This window comes from Trematomus bernacchii, unplaced genomic scaffold (assembly GCF_902827165.1).
Source record: "Trematomus bernacchii unplaced genomic scaffold, fTreBer1.1, whole genome shotgun sequence".
Lineage (NCBI taxonomy): Eukaryota > Metazoa > Chordata > Actinopteri > Perciformes > Nototheniidae > Trematomus > Trematomus bernacchii.
In genome coordinates, this window is record NW_022988097.1 from 3978590 (window position 1) to 3999407 (window position 20818).

The window sequence follows — 20818 nt, forward strand, 5'->3', positions numbered from 1 at the left end:
ACTCTCTACCTATCAGGGGAATGTGGGGTTGGGCCACGGCCGGCCATTGCTGCTCGAAAGCGCTGGAGACGCTGTAGTACATATGCCAGGCCTGTAAGTGGCGCTGTAGTCTGCCACAAAAGCAGCGAAGAAGACTTCCCGCGCATATGGTAACCATGGTTACCCTTCTGTTTATTCTCCGCTGTGGCTTTTTTTCTCCCTCCCCGAGGCAAGCGTTTGCTCCCGCTGCTTTAATTCAATGCAATCCCTCCCCGTCGAGGCAAGCACTGTAATTCTCTCCGGTTAGTCCACCAGCAGATGACAAACACCCACCTCTCCGCCTCTTCCAAGGAACGAGGGGACCGGGCGACAGAGTTTCAGTTTCAGTTTCTTTCGCCGGTCAAGATGTCCGTTAAAGTTTAAATCCTCCGGACAAAATTAGAAAAGTGCCTGTCAAAGGTCTTCTTTGTTATTTATTGAGCTTTAAAACAAATGAATAACGACTCTATAGGCCTATAATAATATAATAAAACCATAGACTGTATATATAAATAAAACACGGAGGACGGAGATCTTTTTTTCTCCCCCTCTTGACTTGTTCAGAGCACGGCTACCCTCTCCTGCAGGGGGGCGTGGTCTCACAGAATCAGCCCCGTAGACAGCAAACAACACATAGAGCGAAATGAGGCATGGCTAAAATGCATGATCTGTTTGGTATTTTGAAAACAGAAACGTATAAATATACCTTATATAGGTATGGCCCTACAATATATCATTTAAATATAGCATGATAGGTCCACTTTAAGTATCTGTTGTACATCCATGAACAATGTATGTGTAGAAAAAGTGGGGGCAGAAATTAAAAGCTGTGTTGCAATGTGCATGTAATACATTTTTAACTATAACTAAAATATTAAACAAAAATCACAATGTTTAATTTAGGTCACATTTAGGCTCAGAAGTCAGTGATGTAACTAGGGTCTGGACTACAATGCTACTTCAATTGATCAATACAATGTTAACATCACATTTTAAACAGATTGTTGACAATATATATATACACAACATTACTATTTAAAAATATAATGAACTGCGGATGTGGTGTAATGGGTGGCATTCATCTTAGAGAGAGGGAGGAGAAGAAAATAGTCCCTGTGTTTAGTTGCTACGTACAAAGCTCCACCAGGTGTGTGTCACACTTTGTTACTCACCTGTGAGTAAGGCAGGGCTCATGCCCCGTGTCTGGAGCTGACGTGCTCACACACACACACACACACACACACACACACACACACACACACACACACACACACACACACACACACACACACACACACACACACACACACACACACACACACACACACACACACACACACACACACACCACACACACACACACACACACACACACACACAAAATCTTATGTGCATACACTGAGAGTATACTTTAGATTTATATAAGGTTGTTTTTTTATACAACCAACCCAGAACATTTCTTAATTTAATTCTCAATAAAAAGTCAAACTCTGATGGATACTGTAAAATTCCACAACAATAGGTCAAGGGTATATTAAGATATACTTTAAAGTACGTTTATGTGTTGTATGCTGAATGTTAACGGCCGATCAGGGGTTAAACAGGTTGTCGGTGGAAGATTACCTCCAGCTCCAGTATTTCTCCACTGTTATTCTTTCATGCCATAAATACTTTTAAAGAGACAGGAGGCACATTTTTCACAAATGATTGACATTGAATGAGAACATACTGAACAACAAAGTAGAGAACTAACCTTTCCATGAAGGAAGAACCTGTAATACATGACATTCACAGTTTTATTGCGCAGAAACATTCAGCATAGCGAAAATGTATACATTTGTACTTTAAGAGACGGTTGCATTTAGGGTTTTCTTAAATGAATAAAAATATGTGCGGCATTTCTGACAGTCTGTGCTTAAAATCACTAGACATCACATTTTTGCCATGAATGCCCTTTTACTGGACAAAGCCCTGTCAGAGGAACTTGAAAAAACCACACAAGGAATCCCCTGAAGGGCACTCAATACTTACTGTTCTCTTTAGATTTCAGACAGAGAGCTTTTTCCTTAGTAATTAATACTATTTTAACTTTTTGTTGTATTTGTGCCTATAATGGTTCCTATTACTTGTTGTTGCACTGTGATAAGCAAATAAAACATTGCCTTAAATTGTATTTCCCTTTACATGTATTCTTAAGAAATGCATAAACATTATGCGTTACTAGTACGTTGTTATTATTCATTTATTAGCCACTACAGTCGCCTGTATAATAGCGAAGATTTACCCTCTGGAAGGATGTTGTGGTTACAAACTTCTCCACGCCCACAGCATACCGTTTATTTTATATTTAGAACACATTGACCTATATTAATCTAGATTAACCTATATAATAGTCATGCTGGTAGATTTCCATCGCAGACTGAGGCCATTTAATCCATCAGTAGTTTTTACTGAACATTTATATCATTCGGTCTTTCAAAAGTGATGGGAGAAGTACAAATACTGTATACCAAGAAAACAACCTTTATTCAAAATCATCCAAAAGTGAAATAATACATGTGTAATCATTTAATTTACCTGAGTTAATTCAGTATCGAAAGTAAAAGCATTAATTAAGCAATGACTTTGAGTGTTGTATTGTTATTTAAACATTATATTTTAGGATCATAAAGGTGCATTTAATGTTTAAGCAGCCTTAGTGTAGTTGGTTGAAATGGAGCTAATTTTTGCTTCCTTGGTAAGCATTTTATATTAAGTGGGTTTGCTTTTTCTTTATCATTTTATTCCTGGTAAAAACGTTAACATAACTGTTAAATATTTATTTCTAGAAACTTCAATTTTCGTATTTGTTGAATCAAATGCTTGCCTGTATAATGCTTGTAATTAATTAACTGATGTGTATACATTTAAAAACAAGTGTATGCTTTTTTCATATATTAAGTCAAACACCACATTTAAAATCTCTTCTGTGAAGTATTGTGGAGTAAAAAGAGAAATACATAAACAGGGAAAATCAAGTCAAAAACCTGTAGATAAGTACAATATGTCATCTTAAAAGCTACATTACACTATTTATTATTATCAGCTATAATATAGGTAACACAAGAGAGAAAAGGAAAATAAAAGTAGGCCTTATTGTCTCTAAACCTCCACAGGCCTCTGTGCAATGCCCAGACATGTTGCGTGAGCCACACAGTTAGCCCCGCCCACACGGGAGCTCAGCTGATGCAACCGAGCGCACCTCCGGTATAAAACCTCCGCTCGCCCCTACAGCCGGTTAGTCAGTCACGTTACTACATGGAGAAGAAAACGACCAGACGACAGGAGGAGAAACCGGAGCTTCACAAACGGGATTCAGGATGGTGTATACCGCGGCTCTGCTCTTTGGAAACCCGGGGCTTCTCGACCTGTCGGAGGAGGAAAGTGTCTTGGAGATGATCGGGAAATATTTCCTCCAGCTCACATCCCCGGGGAGAGGCACGAACTCCGCCCGACGGGGCAGCGTCGAGAGCTGCGACGAGAGGGACAACTCACCTGGTAAGTTGTTAAAAATAGTTTAGTAAATAAAACGGCAAAAGGTTATTCAATTGATGTAGTACTCAGTTCTTATCGGCAGTCATTTTTTATATTAATGCGATGACTATATTGTAGGATCTAGAACTTTCTAATTAGGCGGAAGAACACATCAGTGAGCTGACCTGATGGGGATGTTTCTGATGTAACTGATGCAGGTCTGGGATCAGCTGATGATGCGTTCACTGCCTCTCCTCTTAGTACTGATATATTCTTTTTATTCTGATGACTCCTGAAGTTAAGTGCACTATTGGAAGACGTCACATGATAAAAGTAGTGACAAAAGTGAAATGAAAGAGCAGGGGTCAATCTCTTATGCTTTGATGTAGTGGAGCTTTGGCTTTGGATGTTAAATTAAATATCAGCAGACATTTAAATATAAAAAAATTGGCTAATTTTGTCGACTCATATTTTATAGGAGTAGAATACGCCAGTTTTATCTCTGCAGCATTTGAACACATATTCTGCCTTAAACGTCAGAACAGTCAAATTTACAATTTTGATTAAAATGTATATTAATTTAGCAGCCAGATTCTCTAACAATACTCTGGTCTCTTTCTACAGTTGCCCAGATGGATGCCGGTGTGGAGCAGGAGCAGCGTGTCCTGCAGCAGGCTGTGACCCGGCACATTGAGCTCTGCCTCACTGAAGCCAAAGCCTCCACCCTCCTCTGCCAGGTGCTGCTGCTGCCGCATCACATGACGGCCCGGGTGGGGCAGGACGTGGTGCGCTCCTCCGCTGATGAGCCCTGCGGCCTCAGGGGCGCCTCCATCAAGGTGTACGTGGAGGGCAAGGAGGGCCTGAAGCCAGTGGGGAGCTTCTCCATCGACCCCAGCGTCACCCCGACCTTTGAACTGTCTGTGATCCTCAGAGCAGATGAGAGCTACGGCTGGCCGGCGCTCAAACACATCTTTGAGAGTGACAAAGTGTTGAAGCTGAGACCGGAGTACCGGCTGGTGAAGAGGAAGCTGTACTCCTCAGCCAGTCCCGTCATCCATGATTTCTACTAAGAGGGAAATGTTAACCCTTGTTTCACTGTTTACATCGTTTTGTGTTTGAATGTTCATTTTCAACTTAATGTTAAATGTCAGGCGACATGCACAAGGTTTAGCATACTGCACTGAAACATGTCTGAGTTATACTGTTATATTTTAGCTAGGGCTGCAACTTACCATTATTTTCATTATCAGTGAATCTGCAGAATCTTTTTTTGATGGATCTTTGGTTCCATAAAATGTCAAAAAGTAGTAAAAATAAATAGCGATTCCAGTTCACAAAGTGATGTCTTTAAATGTCTTGTTTCGTCATCCAAAAACATTACATTTCGTATGATTTAAAACACAGAAAGTAAGGTAGTCTCCATATTTGAGATGGAGAAAACTGCTTTAAAAAGTAATTTAATTAAGCACAATTGTCAAAAAAGCTGCCCATTATTTTTCTGTCCATGGAGTAATCGACCAATCGCACCAGCTCTAATGAAGTGGTGTTTTGTTGTGTTTGAATGTCTAACTTTGAGCCTCAGGTCAGACTGTTGCCTACATGCTGTTGCCAATATAAATACAGTATTCTGCACAGAATTGTTGAATGTTAAAGTGAACACTGTAAACATAAAAACTATCCTCTAGGATTGGGCGGGTCTCACTCCTGGAACATGCTGTACTTGTTATTTATGATTTGTGAAATACATTTTTTTACACTAATACTGCTTTGTCTCAATTCTTGCATTTAAAGTTGACTTGTATAGAAATTACCTGAACATAGTTTACTGTAGGTACTTGTTTGTTCTGTAATATTGCCATCATCATGCCATCAACATAAGATGCTTACGTAGCAGACGTACAGCCAAAAAAAACAACTTTGTGATTTATGTTTAGATCAAATAATCTTTTTATTTAACAAATGTACAACAGAACACATGATCCGTGTATCAGCTACCCAAACACAACACTCAACATGACCCATCTCACAGGTACAAAACGTGTTTTTGTACTCCATCTAACACACATTACACAAACAGGTTTCTTCTGCTATCGGTAGCACAGCCTGGCTACATGCTCAGTGACAAGCAGGGATGCATCAACACTATTTCAGCAACAACAAACTCCACATCCTACTTTTCAGCCCATTAACACACTCAGTGAAACACCTCATTTACATTACAGCCAATTATTTTACAAACAATAGATTGTGTTCTTCTGATCCCTACCTTCAAACGGTTTCCATTCATCTCACTACAGCATAAACAAAGAGCTGTGAACAATGCGTTTACTCCCTGTTAGTTTTCAGTTATCTTTACATGGCAGGTCCAATTTAACCACTTTCACCAATAGCTTGCTTGTTTTCTGTACTTTTTTTTGGTAATTTTTTTTAGATGTTTGGGTTATACTTGTTATGAAGTTGATTTATTTAGACACATTACATCGTCTCTTGAATGAATGGAAACTCAGGTCCTTGTTAGGGTCAAATGAAAACATGTCCTTTAGGCGGCTAAAATATGATTTGCTGCTGCCACTGTCCACTGCAGTCCATTACTCCGCTTCCTGCTCTGTTTCTCCGGTATGCGTGCTCCATCTACAGTAGGTGACTATGTTGAAGTAACTCCTACAACCCTACTTCATAACATCCAAACTGTCCCTTTAATAAAAAACACTCTTGTTCCATTGATGGAAAGTGCAGCAAGTCCAGTTATAAAGATGTGAGATACATTTAAAGTGATCAATTTAACAGAACTGGAAATAGTAGTAGTATTTTGAATCTGTACATAATGATGTGACGTTTCAATCCTGGTTGCTGTCATGTGTATTTTTTTCAGCCCACGCAGTCACACACAGTTTGGTGCAGGGCACTCACAGAAATCACTCAATCAACGGACTTAGTATTAATGCATCCACCATTCAACGTGATCAAATCCTGGTCATTCGATCGCAAACAGACTTTTGCTGGTGAAAATGTTTCTCTTTCCCTTCTCAAAGTTCTTCAGTGTTCCATCTCAGCGGAGGGAAATGATGAGCTACTACCTTTGCTGGTGAAATGATACTTGGAGGAAAGTGGAGTGAACAGGGGACCTGTGCAGCTCACACACACACTGACACATACCATCCACATATACTCAAAGTACAGATAATTAAGTGTGTACATATACACACCAGGCACACAGAGATGGCACAGTCCTCTCCAGAAAACGGTGAATATTCAGCTCCACCTTCTGAGTCTTTCTAAGTGTCTTTTTCTCTGAAATCAGTTCATTTCTTCATTTTGAGGTCGGCCTCCATGGCACTACGGCGACCTCTGGTGCCTCCGTCCTGCAGGAGAGGCAGAGCAAGAGAAGAAGAGAGAGCAAGAAAGAGAAGTTCATATAAGGCTGTGGAGGTCAGAGGTCAGCTGGAGAGAGTGACCTCTGCAGCGGGCCTACTCACACCATTGAACTCGCAAAATAAAACGGTCCACCTTGGGAGGCGTCCTTCCCAAATGAAGAACATAAAAAATGAAGATGACCAAAAAAAAGAAAACACTTTGAAAAAGAAAATAAGGAGAAATTAAATTAGAACATGCAGAGACACGGACAAACGCACGTTAACGGAAAAACACAGGAAACCGGGATGGGGTCAATAACCGAAGGTTGACGGAAGCTTTGGTGATGAGAGGTGACTGGAGCCTGTGTGTGAGTGTGTGCGGTGAGGATGTTGTGTGAAAATAGAACTTAAAGTGTATAGTGGTGACACTGCAGTGTGTGTGTGTGTGTGTGTGTGTGTGTGTGTGTGTGTGTGTGTGTGTGTGTGTGCACGTGTGTGTGTGTGACTTGTGTGTGAAACTGTCAAAGAGATTGAGATACAAAGAGGCCCTTTATTTATCCATACCAAACAGATACACAGCCCTGATGGTCTGTTTATGTTTCTCTTTACTTACTGCTGCATATAGAGTGGTGCAGTTAAGACATATGTGGAAGTTAGCATAGCAACGGCTCCCTAAACTAAAAGCCAATAGGGTTTTTACATTGGATTTTGGAGTATAGCAGAAAATGAGCTTGACACACGCCAGTTTTAAATTCAGTTTTTTTTTTTTACATGACACTTAAAAGCGGCAGTGTTTACTGACATATTGGTGTCTAAATCTCCCATTTTCCATAACCCATTTCTGGGTTTAGGACTCATTCCTGCCCCACTCTATTTGACACTAAAGTTTAGTACCCCTTAAAGTTAGACCAACATACCATTTTTCTTTTTACAGCGTTTTTAAAACCTGACTAGATATCTACTTCCACAAAGAGGAGACAAACTAGAATAACCATCTTTTTGAAATGCCAGGAAAAACTTTTTTTCTGGCTCCTCACTATGAGGCGTGAAGTCAATTCATGTCTGTGTCTATATTTTTGCCTTAGCTCTTCTCAGCTCTGATTGTTTCCTATGAAGTTAACATTTAGTGTCACAGAGGCTTTAAGTCAAATTCTAACTAGATATATAGGAAATCTGTTTCCAAAGGGATTTTTTTTTTGTTGAATATTTGCATGTGCATTATTATAGTTTAATACCAATAATAGTAGTCAGTTAAAATGGCTCAAATCATGACTTAAACACTTTCTAGTTTTCTTTTGGAGTAGTTTTGCTTCCTTAAATGGCACTAAGATAGAACTGAATTGAAAAAAAGAGGAAGATGAGATGAGGCGGAGACAGATGTGTGTTATATATATATATATATCATGTGTGTGTGTTTGCGTTGAGTCACTTGTGTGCGGAGCGTGGCACGGTTCTTGTGAAATCTGACTGAGCACCTGAATACTTACAAAGAGAGAGAGAAGGAAAGCAGGAGAGGCCATTGGGACACTGTCCTGTAGGAGGACAGACATTGGAGGGAGAAGGAGAGAGAAAACACACACGTGCGTGAGAAAGCAAGTTCCACACAGGTCTGCGTCAAAGAGCGCACACACACACACACACACACACACACACACACACACACACACCACCACACACACACAGCACACCACACACACACACACACACACACACACACACACACACACACACACACACACACACACACACACACACACACACACACACACACACACACACACACACACACACACACACACCACACACACACACACACACACACACACACACACACACACACACACACACACACACACACACACACACACAACACACACACACACACACACACACACACACACACACACACACACACACACCTAAATTAAATATAAAAAAAATCATGAGAAATATATAAATGAATCGTTTGGTCTATTAAATGGTCAAAAATAATCTAAATTGTCCAGCCCAGTTTTTTTTAGAAACCAAGGGGTTGTCCATACATATCTTTTTTTGTCAGTACAAAACTAAAAGACATTCACTGTAAGGAGTACATGTTTAGCTAATTGATAGGTTAATATACATTTACATGTTTTCTCATACTGCCTGTGCTGCAGCAGCTCCTTTTACCCTCTGTCTGAAACCAGAGCCCAGTCTGCTCTGATTGGTTAGCTGGCCGGCTCTGTTGTGATTGGTCAACCGCTTAGAGATGTCCCGCCCCTTAGCCTATCACGTACAATGTGTTGGAGAGAAATGTCCAACGAGGCGTTCTGGGGCAGCATAGACAGGTCTTTTCTGTGTTAGAGTTGTACTCCCTACAGGGTGTACTTTGAGGGTTTGTGACTCTGCAGACCGTTTACATGCAGGAAAAACCTTCATAACACAAGGGGACGGGTAATAACCGGAAAAGCATGACATGGGACCTTTAACAAAGGAGTCCAATGGAGGCGTTTGGGGAGTGTTTAGAAGAGAAACTACACTTCACTGTAACTATTATTCTTGTATTTAAACCTGTTTCATTCTATTTATTATTATTTTCCATTTATTTTTATTATTTTGGCTTTTTAATTATTATTGTTTAATGTATTTACATGTAATTCTATAATGTGTTTCTTTAGCACTATATCTTAATGCTTTTATTTGAACAAATTGTAAAGCACTTTGAATTGCGTGGAGATGTGCTATATAAATAAACTTGCCTTACACATGACTCCATATTTTAGAGGCTGAAAACAGCATTTTCTGCAACATTTAAAAAAAAAAGAGGCCTATTTTTTTTTCCATGGATTGCCTCAATAAAATTATACTCTTGATTAATCTCCTATTTTAACTGCAGCTTGCTGTAAAGAATAAGCCGGAAAAAATATTGAGAAATTAACACATTTGTGGAGCGCTTTTAAACCAAACAAAACGTAAAATCCCAGATCTTCCTAGTCTAAAACAGACATTTCCACATTTCATAATTAATTACAAATAGCCAACAGGAACTACTCAAGACTCCCAGAGGACAGAGACAGAGACACAGACAGACAACATGAACATCCACACAGACAGACAGACAGCAGTTAGTGAGCAGAGCAGCAGTTAGTGAGCAGAGCTGCAGCCAGCATGCAGGACTCAGCGGGGAAGTCAAGACTGGGAATATTTCCACAGAGGCACATCGTCTCGAGCGACAGGAGATAGAAGCAGATGTCTCAACAGTCCCTGAAGTCAACAACACTGCATGTAGATATATTACATGCTGTGATCGTCACGCTCTCTGAGACATTGCCAGGTTTGCCACACTATAGGCTTGCGTCACTGGCTCTGCTGAGTGACGATAAACATGAACAAATCAGTGAGGCAACATTCAGTTAAGTAAGCTCGGTAAATCGACAAAAAGGAGAAGTCAGCTTGTCGTTTCAAAAAATTGCAAGTCATCACCCTAAAACCTCCTCATATCAAGTTGGATGAATTGATACAGCAGAATAATTAAAGTCAGAATATTTGCTTTGATAAAAACATGTTGTGAATTTTGGAAAATGGAATTGGAATTGACTTTCAATCAATGTTTGGATCACACAAGTTAGAATCCTACGCAGCGTTTCCCAAAATTAAATTCTACACATATTATAATCTTACGGTAGCCTAATCTTTTACTGAAACTGTGCAGAAATACTGGATTCAAACACATTCATTAGACAGGGACATTCTCCCATCTAGAAAGAAACAACACAAATACTTAATCAGTGGTGAATACTGTCTGGGAGCAAGTATACAACACTTAAGTGTATATAGAGGTGTATAAAGACCCTTCAATCTAAGGGCCCCTTATAGGATGGAGCTCTTAATCTATTAACAGTTTAAAAGACATCAAATGAGGCAGGTGTCTCTTGAGGCATCATTTAGTTAAAATATAAAAATATAAGGTACATTTAAAAAGATTATTGACTTGAATGAACAACTATGGCACTAAGTTCGTCACATCATATGACATATCCAATCATCTTTCCTTTCAACAAACCATCCACAACATAAGTAACATAAGAAAAGGTAACATTCTGCTAAGAAACAGGAGTTTTGTAATAGATGGGGTGTTCCACTTCATACTGTATATTCATATTTAACATGACATCGGCCCTAAAGTAGAAGGGCTATAAATGGACATCATATGGTCTAAAGCTGAACAATATAAAAATGTTTAACCAATATTACTGTTTCCAATTCAAACCTCCATAAGTCACCAACTGCTCTTTTACACTCTGTATGTCCACTTCAAAGTGTTGAATAAACTCTCCTGAGACGAGGTTTATTCTCACAAAGTGAAGACACTAGATATCATTTAAATGCCATGATTTTGATACAGCAGCCAAAACTGTCTTCCTTGCTCACTGTTGATATTCTGACCCTCAAAGTTGAATTTCAACAATAACAGTTATATTTTTGGATAGGGAGGATAATGCATTGCTTCATCAGAATCAGCCTTTGTTCGACACTCTGCCAGACGACTACGTGACCCCTAATTTACCTTCTCGGCCGGCTCTCCGGGCTTACGGTTGCCCTCCCTGCCGCGGAGGCTCTTGGCGGAGATGGCGCTCTCCGAGGTCTGCATGATGAGCTGCGTGGCCAGGAACTGCTGCACGTGCTCCAGGACGTCCCGCTGCATCTCCAGCGCCATGTGGAACACGTCGTGGTCCGACGAGTTGTACATGACGGCGTTCTGGAACATCAGCATGATGTCGCGCTGGAACTCGGCCGTGGTGCGGATCACGCCCGACTCGATGTTCTTCTTGATGGCCGACAGATCCATGGGTCTGCAGGGGGAGGGAGATGTGGTTATTAAAAACATGAATAATTACCAATGTTATTACACTGTTTGATAAAGATCATTATATTTTTGAGCTATGGAAAAAATGCAGTACATTTATTACAGATTCTGTGAGAATATATTGTTTAGATAACATGTGTGTGTCTGCTAGATGTAATTTCACTAAAAAAGCAAATTAGTGTGTGCGTGCGTGCGTGTGTGTGTGTGTGTGTGTGTGTGGTCTTACCTGTGTACAATGCTGTGGTAGCCAGGGGCGATGTCATCTGACACAGGCTGCAGGAAGACACTGGCGTACCTGAGAGACACATGAATCTATTAATAAATGTTATCCTGTTTTCCCATTTAACTCCACATGCATATACGTTCTCTAGAAAAGTCAAAAGTGAAAACTACCAACAGTGAGCAAGAATCTTTCAAACCAACGCAATTCTACTCAAAATCCCAGTATTTAAAATTAGCCAAGGTAGTAGAAAACTAAGGAGTTCAGATTTAGGTTGATGTTGGTTATTTTACCAACATTGGCAAACATTTGAAATTCGCTTTGTTGTTTTGTAAACGTAATGTTTATTTATTATTCTGTTTACGGAGGAAACCTGTCAACCAAAATCTCAAAATACAAAGATCATCTGTTAATAGTATCAGGGCTGTAGCAACCATTGAAGTCCCCATGTCCTTGGTCATGTAATGTCCTCATAAAACAGAATAACAGATAAGAATGTACCTAATTTGATAAATGAAATGCATTCATATGGATCATTCTTTGTTAGACAAGGAGTATCATGCTATGTAATGACCTGAAACAGCTTATTACTATCATGATGGCGAGGATAAGCCTAGAAATGGAGGTAACAAACGATTGCATGTATTTTGGCATTCCTAGAGGCTCCACCTGTGGTTGGCTGCGGCTCTCCACACCAGCATGATGGCTTTCTTCCAGATCTTCTGGGCCTGCACCGCCTCCTGGTCCTCTCCACAGGTAGATCTGCAGCAGAGAGAGGAAGAGGAGACGGGTGAGGGTGACGAGAGGATAGTGAATGGAAATCAGAAGAGAAATGACAAGTGGACGACACGTAAAGACACAAGAGCAACACTTTTGGACCTTATGTCAGCAGCCAAAGACTGCAGACATCTGATTGTGATCTGAGGACACCTACAGCTGTGAGGAAGAGGCCGGGCTGCTGGCCAGAGAGTCCGCTGTGTAGCGCTGGGAGGGGGGGCCGTACCCGTCCTCACTCTCGCTGGCTGCCCGCTCCACCTCGGACAGATAGGGACCCTCCCCCTCCCCACACTCCTCCTTCAGCTCCATCCCCTCGTCTGGGTCGCCATCACTCCCCACCTCCTCCTCCTTCACCTCCTGGATTCAACAACAAACACACATTGAGATTTGTTTTTGATGGTTTTACTATGTTTGGTTGTTTTGCTATTGTATCATCTTGTGACAATCTATAATGAAAATGTATTTAAATATATGTTAATGTTTAATTTTAGTTCTTGTATATTTATTTGTTGTTGTTGTTTTGTGTTGGGAACAGGAATTATGTGAAAGATTGATGTACGTCTATATATAAAAATACATTGCAGAACTGTGTAGGAATGTCCATATTGTTAAAACATGTTGATCTGGGAAGCAGCTTGAGTCCTCTTTCACTCAGAACATAATGACACTAGTTAGTTTACAATTAACCTGAACATCTTACTTTTTTTTTTTACAACACAAGACTGCAAGGAAAAAACAAAAAAGCCCCTAAATGTGAAGCATTGTTGCACAGCACCACCTACTGGAATCTCTGTTAAGGTGTTTCAATGTCTCCAGATTGGACAGAAATTCATTCAGTTTTTAACTGCTGGAATATATTGCAACTAAAAAGTTAAGATGAAATGAATTACAAAATGTTTGTGTTATTTGTATTAGTTTTTTGCCAGGAAACAGCTTTTATGGTTTAGTTTTTTAAGGCAAGGCAAGTTTATTTATATAGCACCTTTCAGCACGCGACAATTCAAAGTGCTTTGCAAAATCAAATAAAAGACATTTAAGAATAAATACAGCAGAAACACATGATGTAATGGCATTTTAACAACAGGCATTTAAAAAGCAAGGGATATCTTTTTTTTTATAGATGATAACACTTTTAGTCAATTACAATACTTTTTGTTTGTTAGAGTGTATGAGTGTTTTACCTTGGACTCTCTCCCAGACACAGAGCTGTCCTCAGAGTCTGTGGGACAGAAATGAGAAGGTGAATAAAAAACCATCATTCAATCTTTATTTAAAACACACAAATAGGCATGTTTTCTCTGTGTGTGTGTGTGTGTGTGTATGTGTGTGTGTATGAGTGTGAGTGTGAGTGTGAGTGTGAGTGTGAGTGTGAGTGTGAGTGCGAGTGTGAGTGTGAGTGTGAGAGCACCCACCGAGGCAGGGGGGGTTGGGCTCCGGCTGGCTCCATTCCTCTCCTTCACTTTTGATCGTGGCTTCAGTTGGATCCTTCCCCGCTGCACCCTCACTCCCTGTCGCACAGTCGTCAGAGGTGACAGAAGAAGTGACATTACTTCCTGTCGCCTCCGGTCCCTCACAGTTTCCCTTTAGCTGCTGTTCTCTTTTAGCCTCAGCTTGATTCTGGCTCTCCATGCCTGCAGGCATCAGGGCCGACATCGCGGCCCCATCCTGAGGCTCCTGAGGGGGGTCAGAGTCTGGGACAGAGGGCCCTGCGTCTGAGGCCTGGGTCTCCCAGGGGCCGGGGAGGGTGTGTCCCTCTGAGCCGGACTCTTCACACAGAGAGAGAGCGGCTTCCACTGCTGCTGCATCCAACGCCTCCTCAGAGTCATCCACCTGGGAGGAAGGGGGAGGAGTCAGAAAATACACTGAGGTAGAACATAATCCTCAGAGTGTTTAGATAACGTGTGTTCCTGTGAGATGTGACGCAGAGATGAAGCAGGTCGACCAAGACGTTAGAATCGCAAGGGTTCCCTCAACACCACTTATATAAAAGTTAAAGCGTCAATTTCATCAATCCAAAGTACATTTCTATTGCTATAAACAAACAACATGACGCATGACTTCACATCACCACCGCTAAGCTAAAGGCTGCTAATATCCGGCGTGATGATGTTTAGTAGTCTCAGTTAGTCACTTCTGAGCAACCACTGTTTTTAATGACACATTTACCAGTAGGGGGTTTATTTTATGTCGTAGAACAAAATGGGAAAATCGCTCAAAACTGTGTTAACCACAGATCTCATTTCAGGCATTAAACTCAAATCTAATTTAAAAAAAACATTAAACTTTGGCTGACTCATTTATGGGGTTTAGAAGTTATATCTGCACCACTCTAAAAGATCTAGACAATGATTTAGAAAATGTTATTATGTTTGATAAGTTGTCCCTACAGGACTTTTTATACCCTCAGAATTGGTCACAACACGTAAACACTAAACACAGGCTAAATTCTCTTTCCAGTGCTGTTTAAATGTATTTTGCCAATGCTAGTAATGCTTTATTCCTCTACTAAAAGAACAACAAAATGGGATCCTGGTCATGTCTGCTTCCAAATCAGACTGATTTGGATTTTTAATAATCATGTACCTTCTCCTCTATGATGGCGATGATGTCTCCGACGGTCTCCAGGTCCAGTTCATCTTCCATGTAGGGCACAGCGACGATGTCTTCTTCCACTAGCCCCTCCTCCTCCCCAAGCTCCGCCTTCACTGCAGCTTCTGCTTCACCCTCTGCAAACACACACACGAGTGTCAGTGAATACATAAAACCAACCTGCATCGTTGTAAGTATCATTATGTCTTTTTTTATTTTGTTTAAACACAGAACCCTGACAGCATGTCTCAATGGAAAATCTAACTACAAAGACAGAAGGAAGTGTGTGTGTGTGTGTGTGTGTGTGTGTGTGTGTGTGTGTGTGTGTGTGTGTGTGTGTGTGTGTACTATGCAAGGTGTGTTTACCTGTGATGACCTCATGAGCCGGTGGTAAGGCAGTGGCTACAGTGGCTGTCTGTACTCCGTTGGTGAGGCTCCCTGCAGAGTCTGTCTCCACAACCTGACATCAATGAAAACAAGGCACACACACAAAAGGAACGTTTTAATACAGGACTCATGGGATTATTACATTTATTTAAATTAGAATATTGCAGTTATATCTGTCTGACTCAATTGTGTCCTGCACACTCAGATTAAATATACAGGCTTTCTATAAATTGATGTCTGCAGTGTATATCTTTGAAGTGTTAACAACCGAGTCCTGCTTGATGCTCCACATGATTTGCTTGTAATTTTCAGTTCCTTGTATTTTAGTTTTGAATGTTATGATCGCAGCAGGCTCTCACCATGCGGGGGCTGGCTGAGATGAGGTTGCCTTTCTTCAGCAGTTCTGACAGGAGAGGCGAGGGCGGCGGCGTGGTCTTCTGGGCGAGGAGCCTCTTCTGCGGGGAGTCGTCCATCAGAGCGACCAGGCCTCCGTCTTTGGGCCCTGACGCATCCACCGCAGGGAGAAACACCCCGACCCCCTGGGCCTGGCAGAGGCAGAGAGCAATCAGGGAGAGGGATCGCCTAAATAAATGTCTTTGCTTTGGCTCAATAAATCAAGTTTATGTAACACACTTTCTTTCATTATTGGCAGCATTCCCCACTGCTGAATAAGAATGTAAAGCAAATGACGTTCTTACAACTGAGAGGGTGGAGGTGGGGGTGGTGTCATCGGAGGCCACACTTCCTGTATCCAGGGACGCCATGGGGATTGAAGAGTCGATCTGAGAGTCCATGGTGGGGGGGCTGGGACCCGGAGGAGAACGCACGGTCACACTGGGCAGACGCTTAGGCGTGTTCTTCATCGCCTGACGAGCTGCGATAGACAAAGGTCAGGGGTGTGTTGAACATTTTTTATGTTTTTAAGTAAACTTTGTTGAAGAAATCAATAACAAAATGCAGCATAGAAAACAAGAGCATGGCATCATGGGAGAGCACTGTCATGTCAGCCCAGGCAGATCAGAGACACAAACTATTTCCCTCACGAAATATACAAAATATTCAGAGAAAGAGGAGGGGCAATGTATTACAGTGTTAGCAGATTTGTTGCTTTTAGACTGGGAAAGCCCTCACTGGAATATTCATTTAACGTACGATTTCACAATGATATGTAAAGAATGTTGTTTATTAGCATTATGAGTAGTGTGTTTGAAACTACTATGAATTCTATGAAATGTTTATCTTGCAAAAACAGAAGATCATATATTTGTAAAGCTCTCTTTGAAAAACCTACCTTGAAACGCTGTTTCTGTGGCTTTCCTTTTCTGTTCTGCTTCGTCCTCAGCCTGCTTCTTCTTTCTGCAGTTGGAAAATCACAATTTATTTCATAGTAAATAGGCTGTTAATACGGGGTAGGATTGTGGCTGAAAGGCAGCAGGGTTGACCTCTCGCATGCTTTGTGATAATGATAACCGTGGGGGTGTCATTGTGCCCACATCCATGCAGAGACATGTTCAGCACTAGATTTGGGGTCTACAGTGGGACAAGGGGAGTTTCTAATTTATAACGGTGTCCAATGTTTTTTACCATTATTTTTGTTGCTTGTCACAATTATCAGACTGTCTAATCTTATTGTTATTATCCTTGTGTGAACTGTCCTGTATTTCCCTCTTATTCTGTTGCTGCTATACACTTGAATTTCCCTATGGGGATCAATAAAGGTCTGTCCTATCTTCTCTTATTTTGCTGTGGTACCCTGCGTTGTAAAATTATAATAGAAAAATGTTAAACAGTCTGAGGATTTTGGTCTGTATTGTATATGTTGTAGCAGCATTAAGCCAACATCAGATAAGAAGCATGGGAGGTTTGGGGGATTTTCTTGGGGATTTTTAGTTGTGAAATAACTGTGGGACAAGTTCAAATGTAGACCAGATGGTGGTTTTGAATATAAGTCTGTTAGAGTATCAAAGTTTTGACAGCATACGGACTGATCCACTCTGAAGATAACATGTTAGCATTTGTCTAATATGAAACAGAAGAGTCTTACAGTGTTATGTCTGCCAACAGCTCCTTCAGCTGGGAGTCCATGTGACCCGTCTGAATCATATCCACATCCTTCTTCAACTTCCTGTCAGGATACAAAAATCAGAGGCGGGTTAATGGTCATGTCTGTGGTCCTCCAATGTGTTTTAAGCAATGTTCCTGTTTGTACCTGTACTTCTCCTGTGTGTCCCGCAGTAGCTTTTTCAGCTCCTCTATCCTCTCTGTGGTTAGCCTACGAACGATGACATCTTCAATGGTTTCCACCACCTCACCCTTCTCACCACGCTTTCGCCTGAAGCAAAGGGGGGCAGCAAGACTTTAGGTCAACTCAAGAAATATTACCAAACAACAGTGACAATACATTATTATGATTCTGCACATTGGTGGGTGGTAGTGTTTTATTGTACTGACTTTGGTGCTTCTGTGGCCTCGAGCAGCTCAGAGTATTGTGAGGCACAGTGCTGAGACACAAAGAGAAAATGTGTTAACCTGAGGCAAAAAAGACAAATGCAAAAATATATATTTCGGAGATTTCTCACCTTCTGTGAGAACCAGTCAGGTGGACGGCCGGGCTCTGAGAAAGGCTTGATGGCTCTGCTTACAGACACCCTGCAAGAAAAGGAGAGACATTCATCAGAATAAAACACACAGGTGTAGAAAACAATGTGAATCATAATGCATGTTTTAAGAAATACATTTGCATCAGGACTAAATAAATACTAAAGTGAAATATTCAGAAAAAAGTTACAATCATAATAGCATTGAGACAGTTTTGTAGAATATTATTTTTTTCCTTATCGATTTAAAAAAAATAACAATTCCTATTTGCCCGAATACACGTTGTAAATATGTAATTGTTTCAGTAGAAATGTCAATGCCAATCCAGTGTAAAATATATAAGTGGTGAGACATAGAATACAAAAACATCCAAACTACATAATTCAAAAAATATTTGGAGTTGAGCTTTAGGATTTAGCAGAGTTCCATTAATTTAATAGATATTTTGGCATGATATTCCAAGAAATGCAATGACTGGGAGGTTTTGGTAAGACAGGTTAGGTTTGTAGAGGTGTTCCAAGACTTTTTGACTGACAAAGTTTGCATAGACAGCACCATTTATAATCATTCATTGTATATAGTTTCACATAATTGAAAACTGAGTAGACGGATTTCTATCCCAGTTTTAATTTAACATACAGCTAGCACAAAGTATTCTTATACCTTTCTGAAAACAAAAACATTTGAGTAGGATTCTCTTCTCACCAGTTTTGGTCTCCACTCCTCATAACAGAGGAGGCCAGGCACAGTTTCTCCCTGACTGACCATGGCTCTGTCGGCCCCACATTCAGTATCTTGTGTTCTGTCGAAAAAGAAAATGAGCAAATATACAGTAAATCACAACATGTCCAGGTAGACGTCTTTTAACTAGCAAATATTTATTTCAGAGCAAAAACAATGAGCAATTCATGTTTACACAGGATTGGAAAACCTTAATGCCAGAACCAATAGATTTGGGACATTTTGCTATAAAAAAAAACAAACACACTCTAAATGTGCACAAAAACACATAAAATGAAAAAAAAACATTACAATTATTGCAGGGATTTATGTCATAGCCAGAATGAGAGACGGTCTGTTTGTTTGTTTTTTTCCGGAGAAATGTCCTTATGCTAACAGATGCACTGTAAGACTGTGCCTCAAAAACAGATAGAAAATTCAGTCTGTGATGCATTTATAATATAAAACACAAGACAGCGGCGCTGGTAAACGGAATAAAACATTGCTTTATTGGTAATCAATGTTAGCTAGATTGCTAGCTTGTTTCGTGTCTAAAAGATGCCTTTAAGAACTATTATAACATGTTGTATTTTAATGTCAACTGCTGGGACTTGAATGCATCCTATGCAATCAAGTATAATTAGTTATAAGCCGTGATTCTGCAGAAAATAACATAGACTTTGCCATCATTTTAGCAATAGCTTTAGCTTAGCAGTGTTGATTACGGGGGACACATTCACGAGACACACACAGAGCTACACGGTATACCGTTTTATCAAACAACACAGATACTGGGTTCAACTATCTAAAATAACCACATTGTTACGATTATGTGTACTGTTAGTTTTCATTATAAAACCAAGAAGATAATTAAGAAAGCGCTGGGAAATATTACTCACTGCCGATACCGCTCGTCATTTCTTTTGTGTTAAGGCCGTGAGCACAACTTCCGCCGGACAGGTTTCAGTGGAACACACAAATGGAACCCAAATCTATGGAAGCCCATTTCCGCCAAATATCCTCCAATTGATTATGTTTATCTCTTTATATATACAGTCTATGGTTTATCTCTAAATAGGCATCACACAATTATTTAAAAAAATGAACCGTTTCCAATATTTATATATATTATCTCAAATAAGGATATTTCGAATAATTTTGACTTAGTAACTCATTTTACTGCCTCAATTACTGGACATAAAAAACCCACTGTTTTCACACACACATGTAAATAATATGTATACATGACCAACTATGTATGTTCATTTTAATTCATTTCTTATTTAATAGTTATTTTATCATTTTTAATTTCTATCTTTGATGTTATCCTTAATTGTATTAATCTGTGTGAATCTGTGCTGTCCTGTTTTTCATCCTTACCCTGTTGCTGTTAAATTACTGCATTTCCCCACGGGGATTAATAAAGGTCAATTTTATCTTATCTTATCAATCAATCAAAGTTTATTTATACAGCCCAATATCACACATTTTACATTTGTCTCAGTGGACTTTAAAGTGTGTACAGAATATGTTAATGTCACCCTCTCTCCTTTGACCCTCACATCGGACAAGGAAAAACTTCAAAAGAAACCCCAAAGTTAATGGGGAAAAATGGAAGAAACCTCAGGGAGAGAGACAGAGGAGGGATCCCTCTCCCAGGACGGACAGGTGTTGTGTGTCAATAACAAATATAATACATTTACAACATAGGTAATCCAAATGCTTGAAAAGGAATGTGTCTATAAATAAGAAGATGATGAATCCAGGTGGATGTCAACAGTCCTGTGGGTGCCATCA

At 40.2% G+C, this 20818-nt stretch overlaps 2 protein-coding genes across 4 annotated transcripts; one reads left to right on the top strand and one right to left on the bottom strand.

Annotated features, from left to right (window-relative positions):
• Positions 1–3294: 3294 nt before the first annotated feature.
• si:ch211-39i2.2 (uncharacterized protein LOC449866 homolog) lies at positions 3295–5291 on the top strand. Its single transcript, XM_034121452.1, has 2 exons — positions 3295–3555; positions 4156–5291. The coding sequence occupies exons 1-2, from the start codon at positions 3378–3380 to the stop codon at positions 4599–4601; spliced, it is 624 nt and encodes a 207-aa protein (XP_033977343.1). The 5' UTR covers positions 3295–3377; the 3' UTR covers positions 4602–5291.
• Positions 5292–5948: 657 nt separating this feature from the next.
• On the bottom strand, positions 5949–20014 carry LOC117475279 (bromodomain containing 8). 3 transcript variants are annotated; one of them, XM_034121464.1, is made up of 19 exons: positions 19921–20014; positions 19007–19103; positions 18283–18352; positions 18155–18204; positions 17913–18035; positions 17748–17828; positions 16995–17059; positions 16402–16577; positions 16063–16248; positions 15683–15776; positions 15311–15453; positions 14140–14557; positions 13909–13946; positions 12885–13084; positions 12620–12712; positions 11957–12025; positions 11431–11716; positions 8372–8416; positions 5949–6893 (listed from the first exon to the last, which is right to left on the bottom strand). In XM_034121464.1, the coding sequence occupies exons 1-19, from the start codon at positions 19937–19939 to the stop codon at positions 6834–6836; spliced, it is 2313 nt and encodes a 770-aa protein (XP_033977355.1). In that variant the 5' UTR covers positions 19940–20014; the 3' UTR covers positions 5949–6833. The 3 variants fall into 3 exon arrangements, with proteins under 3 accessions (XP_033977355.1, XP_033977356.1, XP_033977354.1); XM_034121465.1 differs by lacking the exon at positions 8372–8416; XM_034121463.1 differs by having other exon boundaries at positions 5949–8416.
• Positions 20015–20818: the final 804 nt, after the last annotated feature.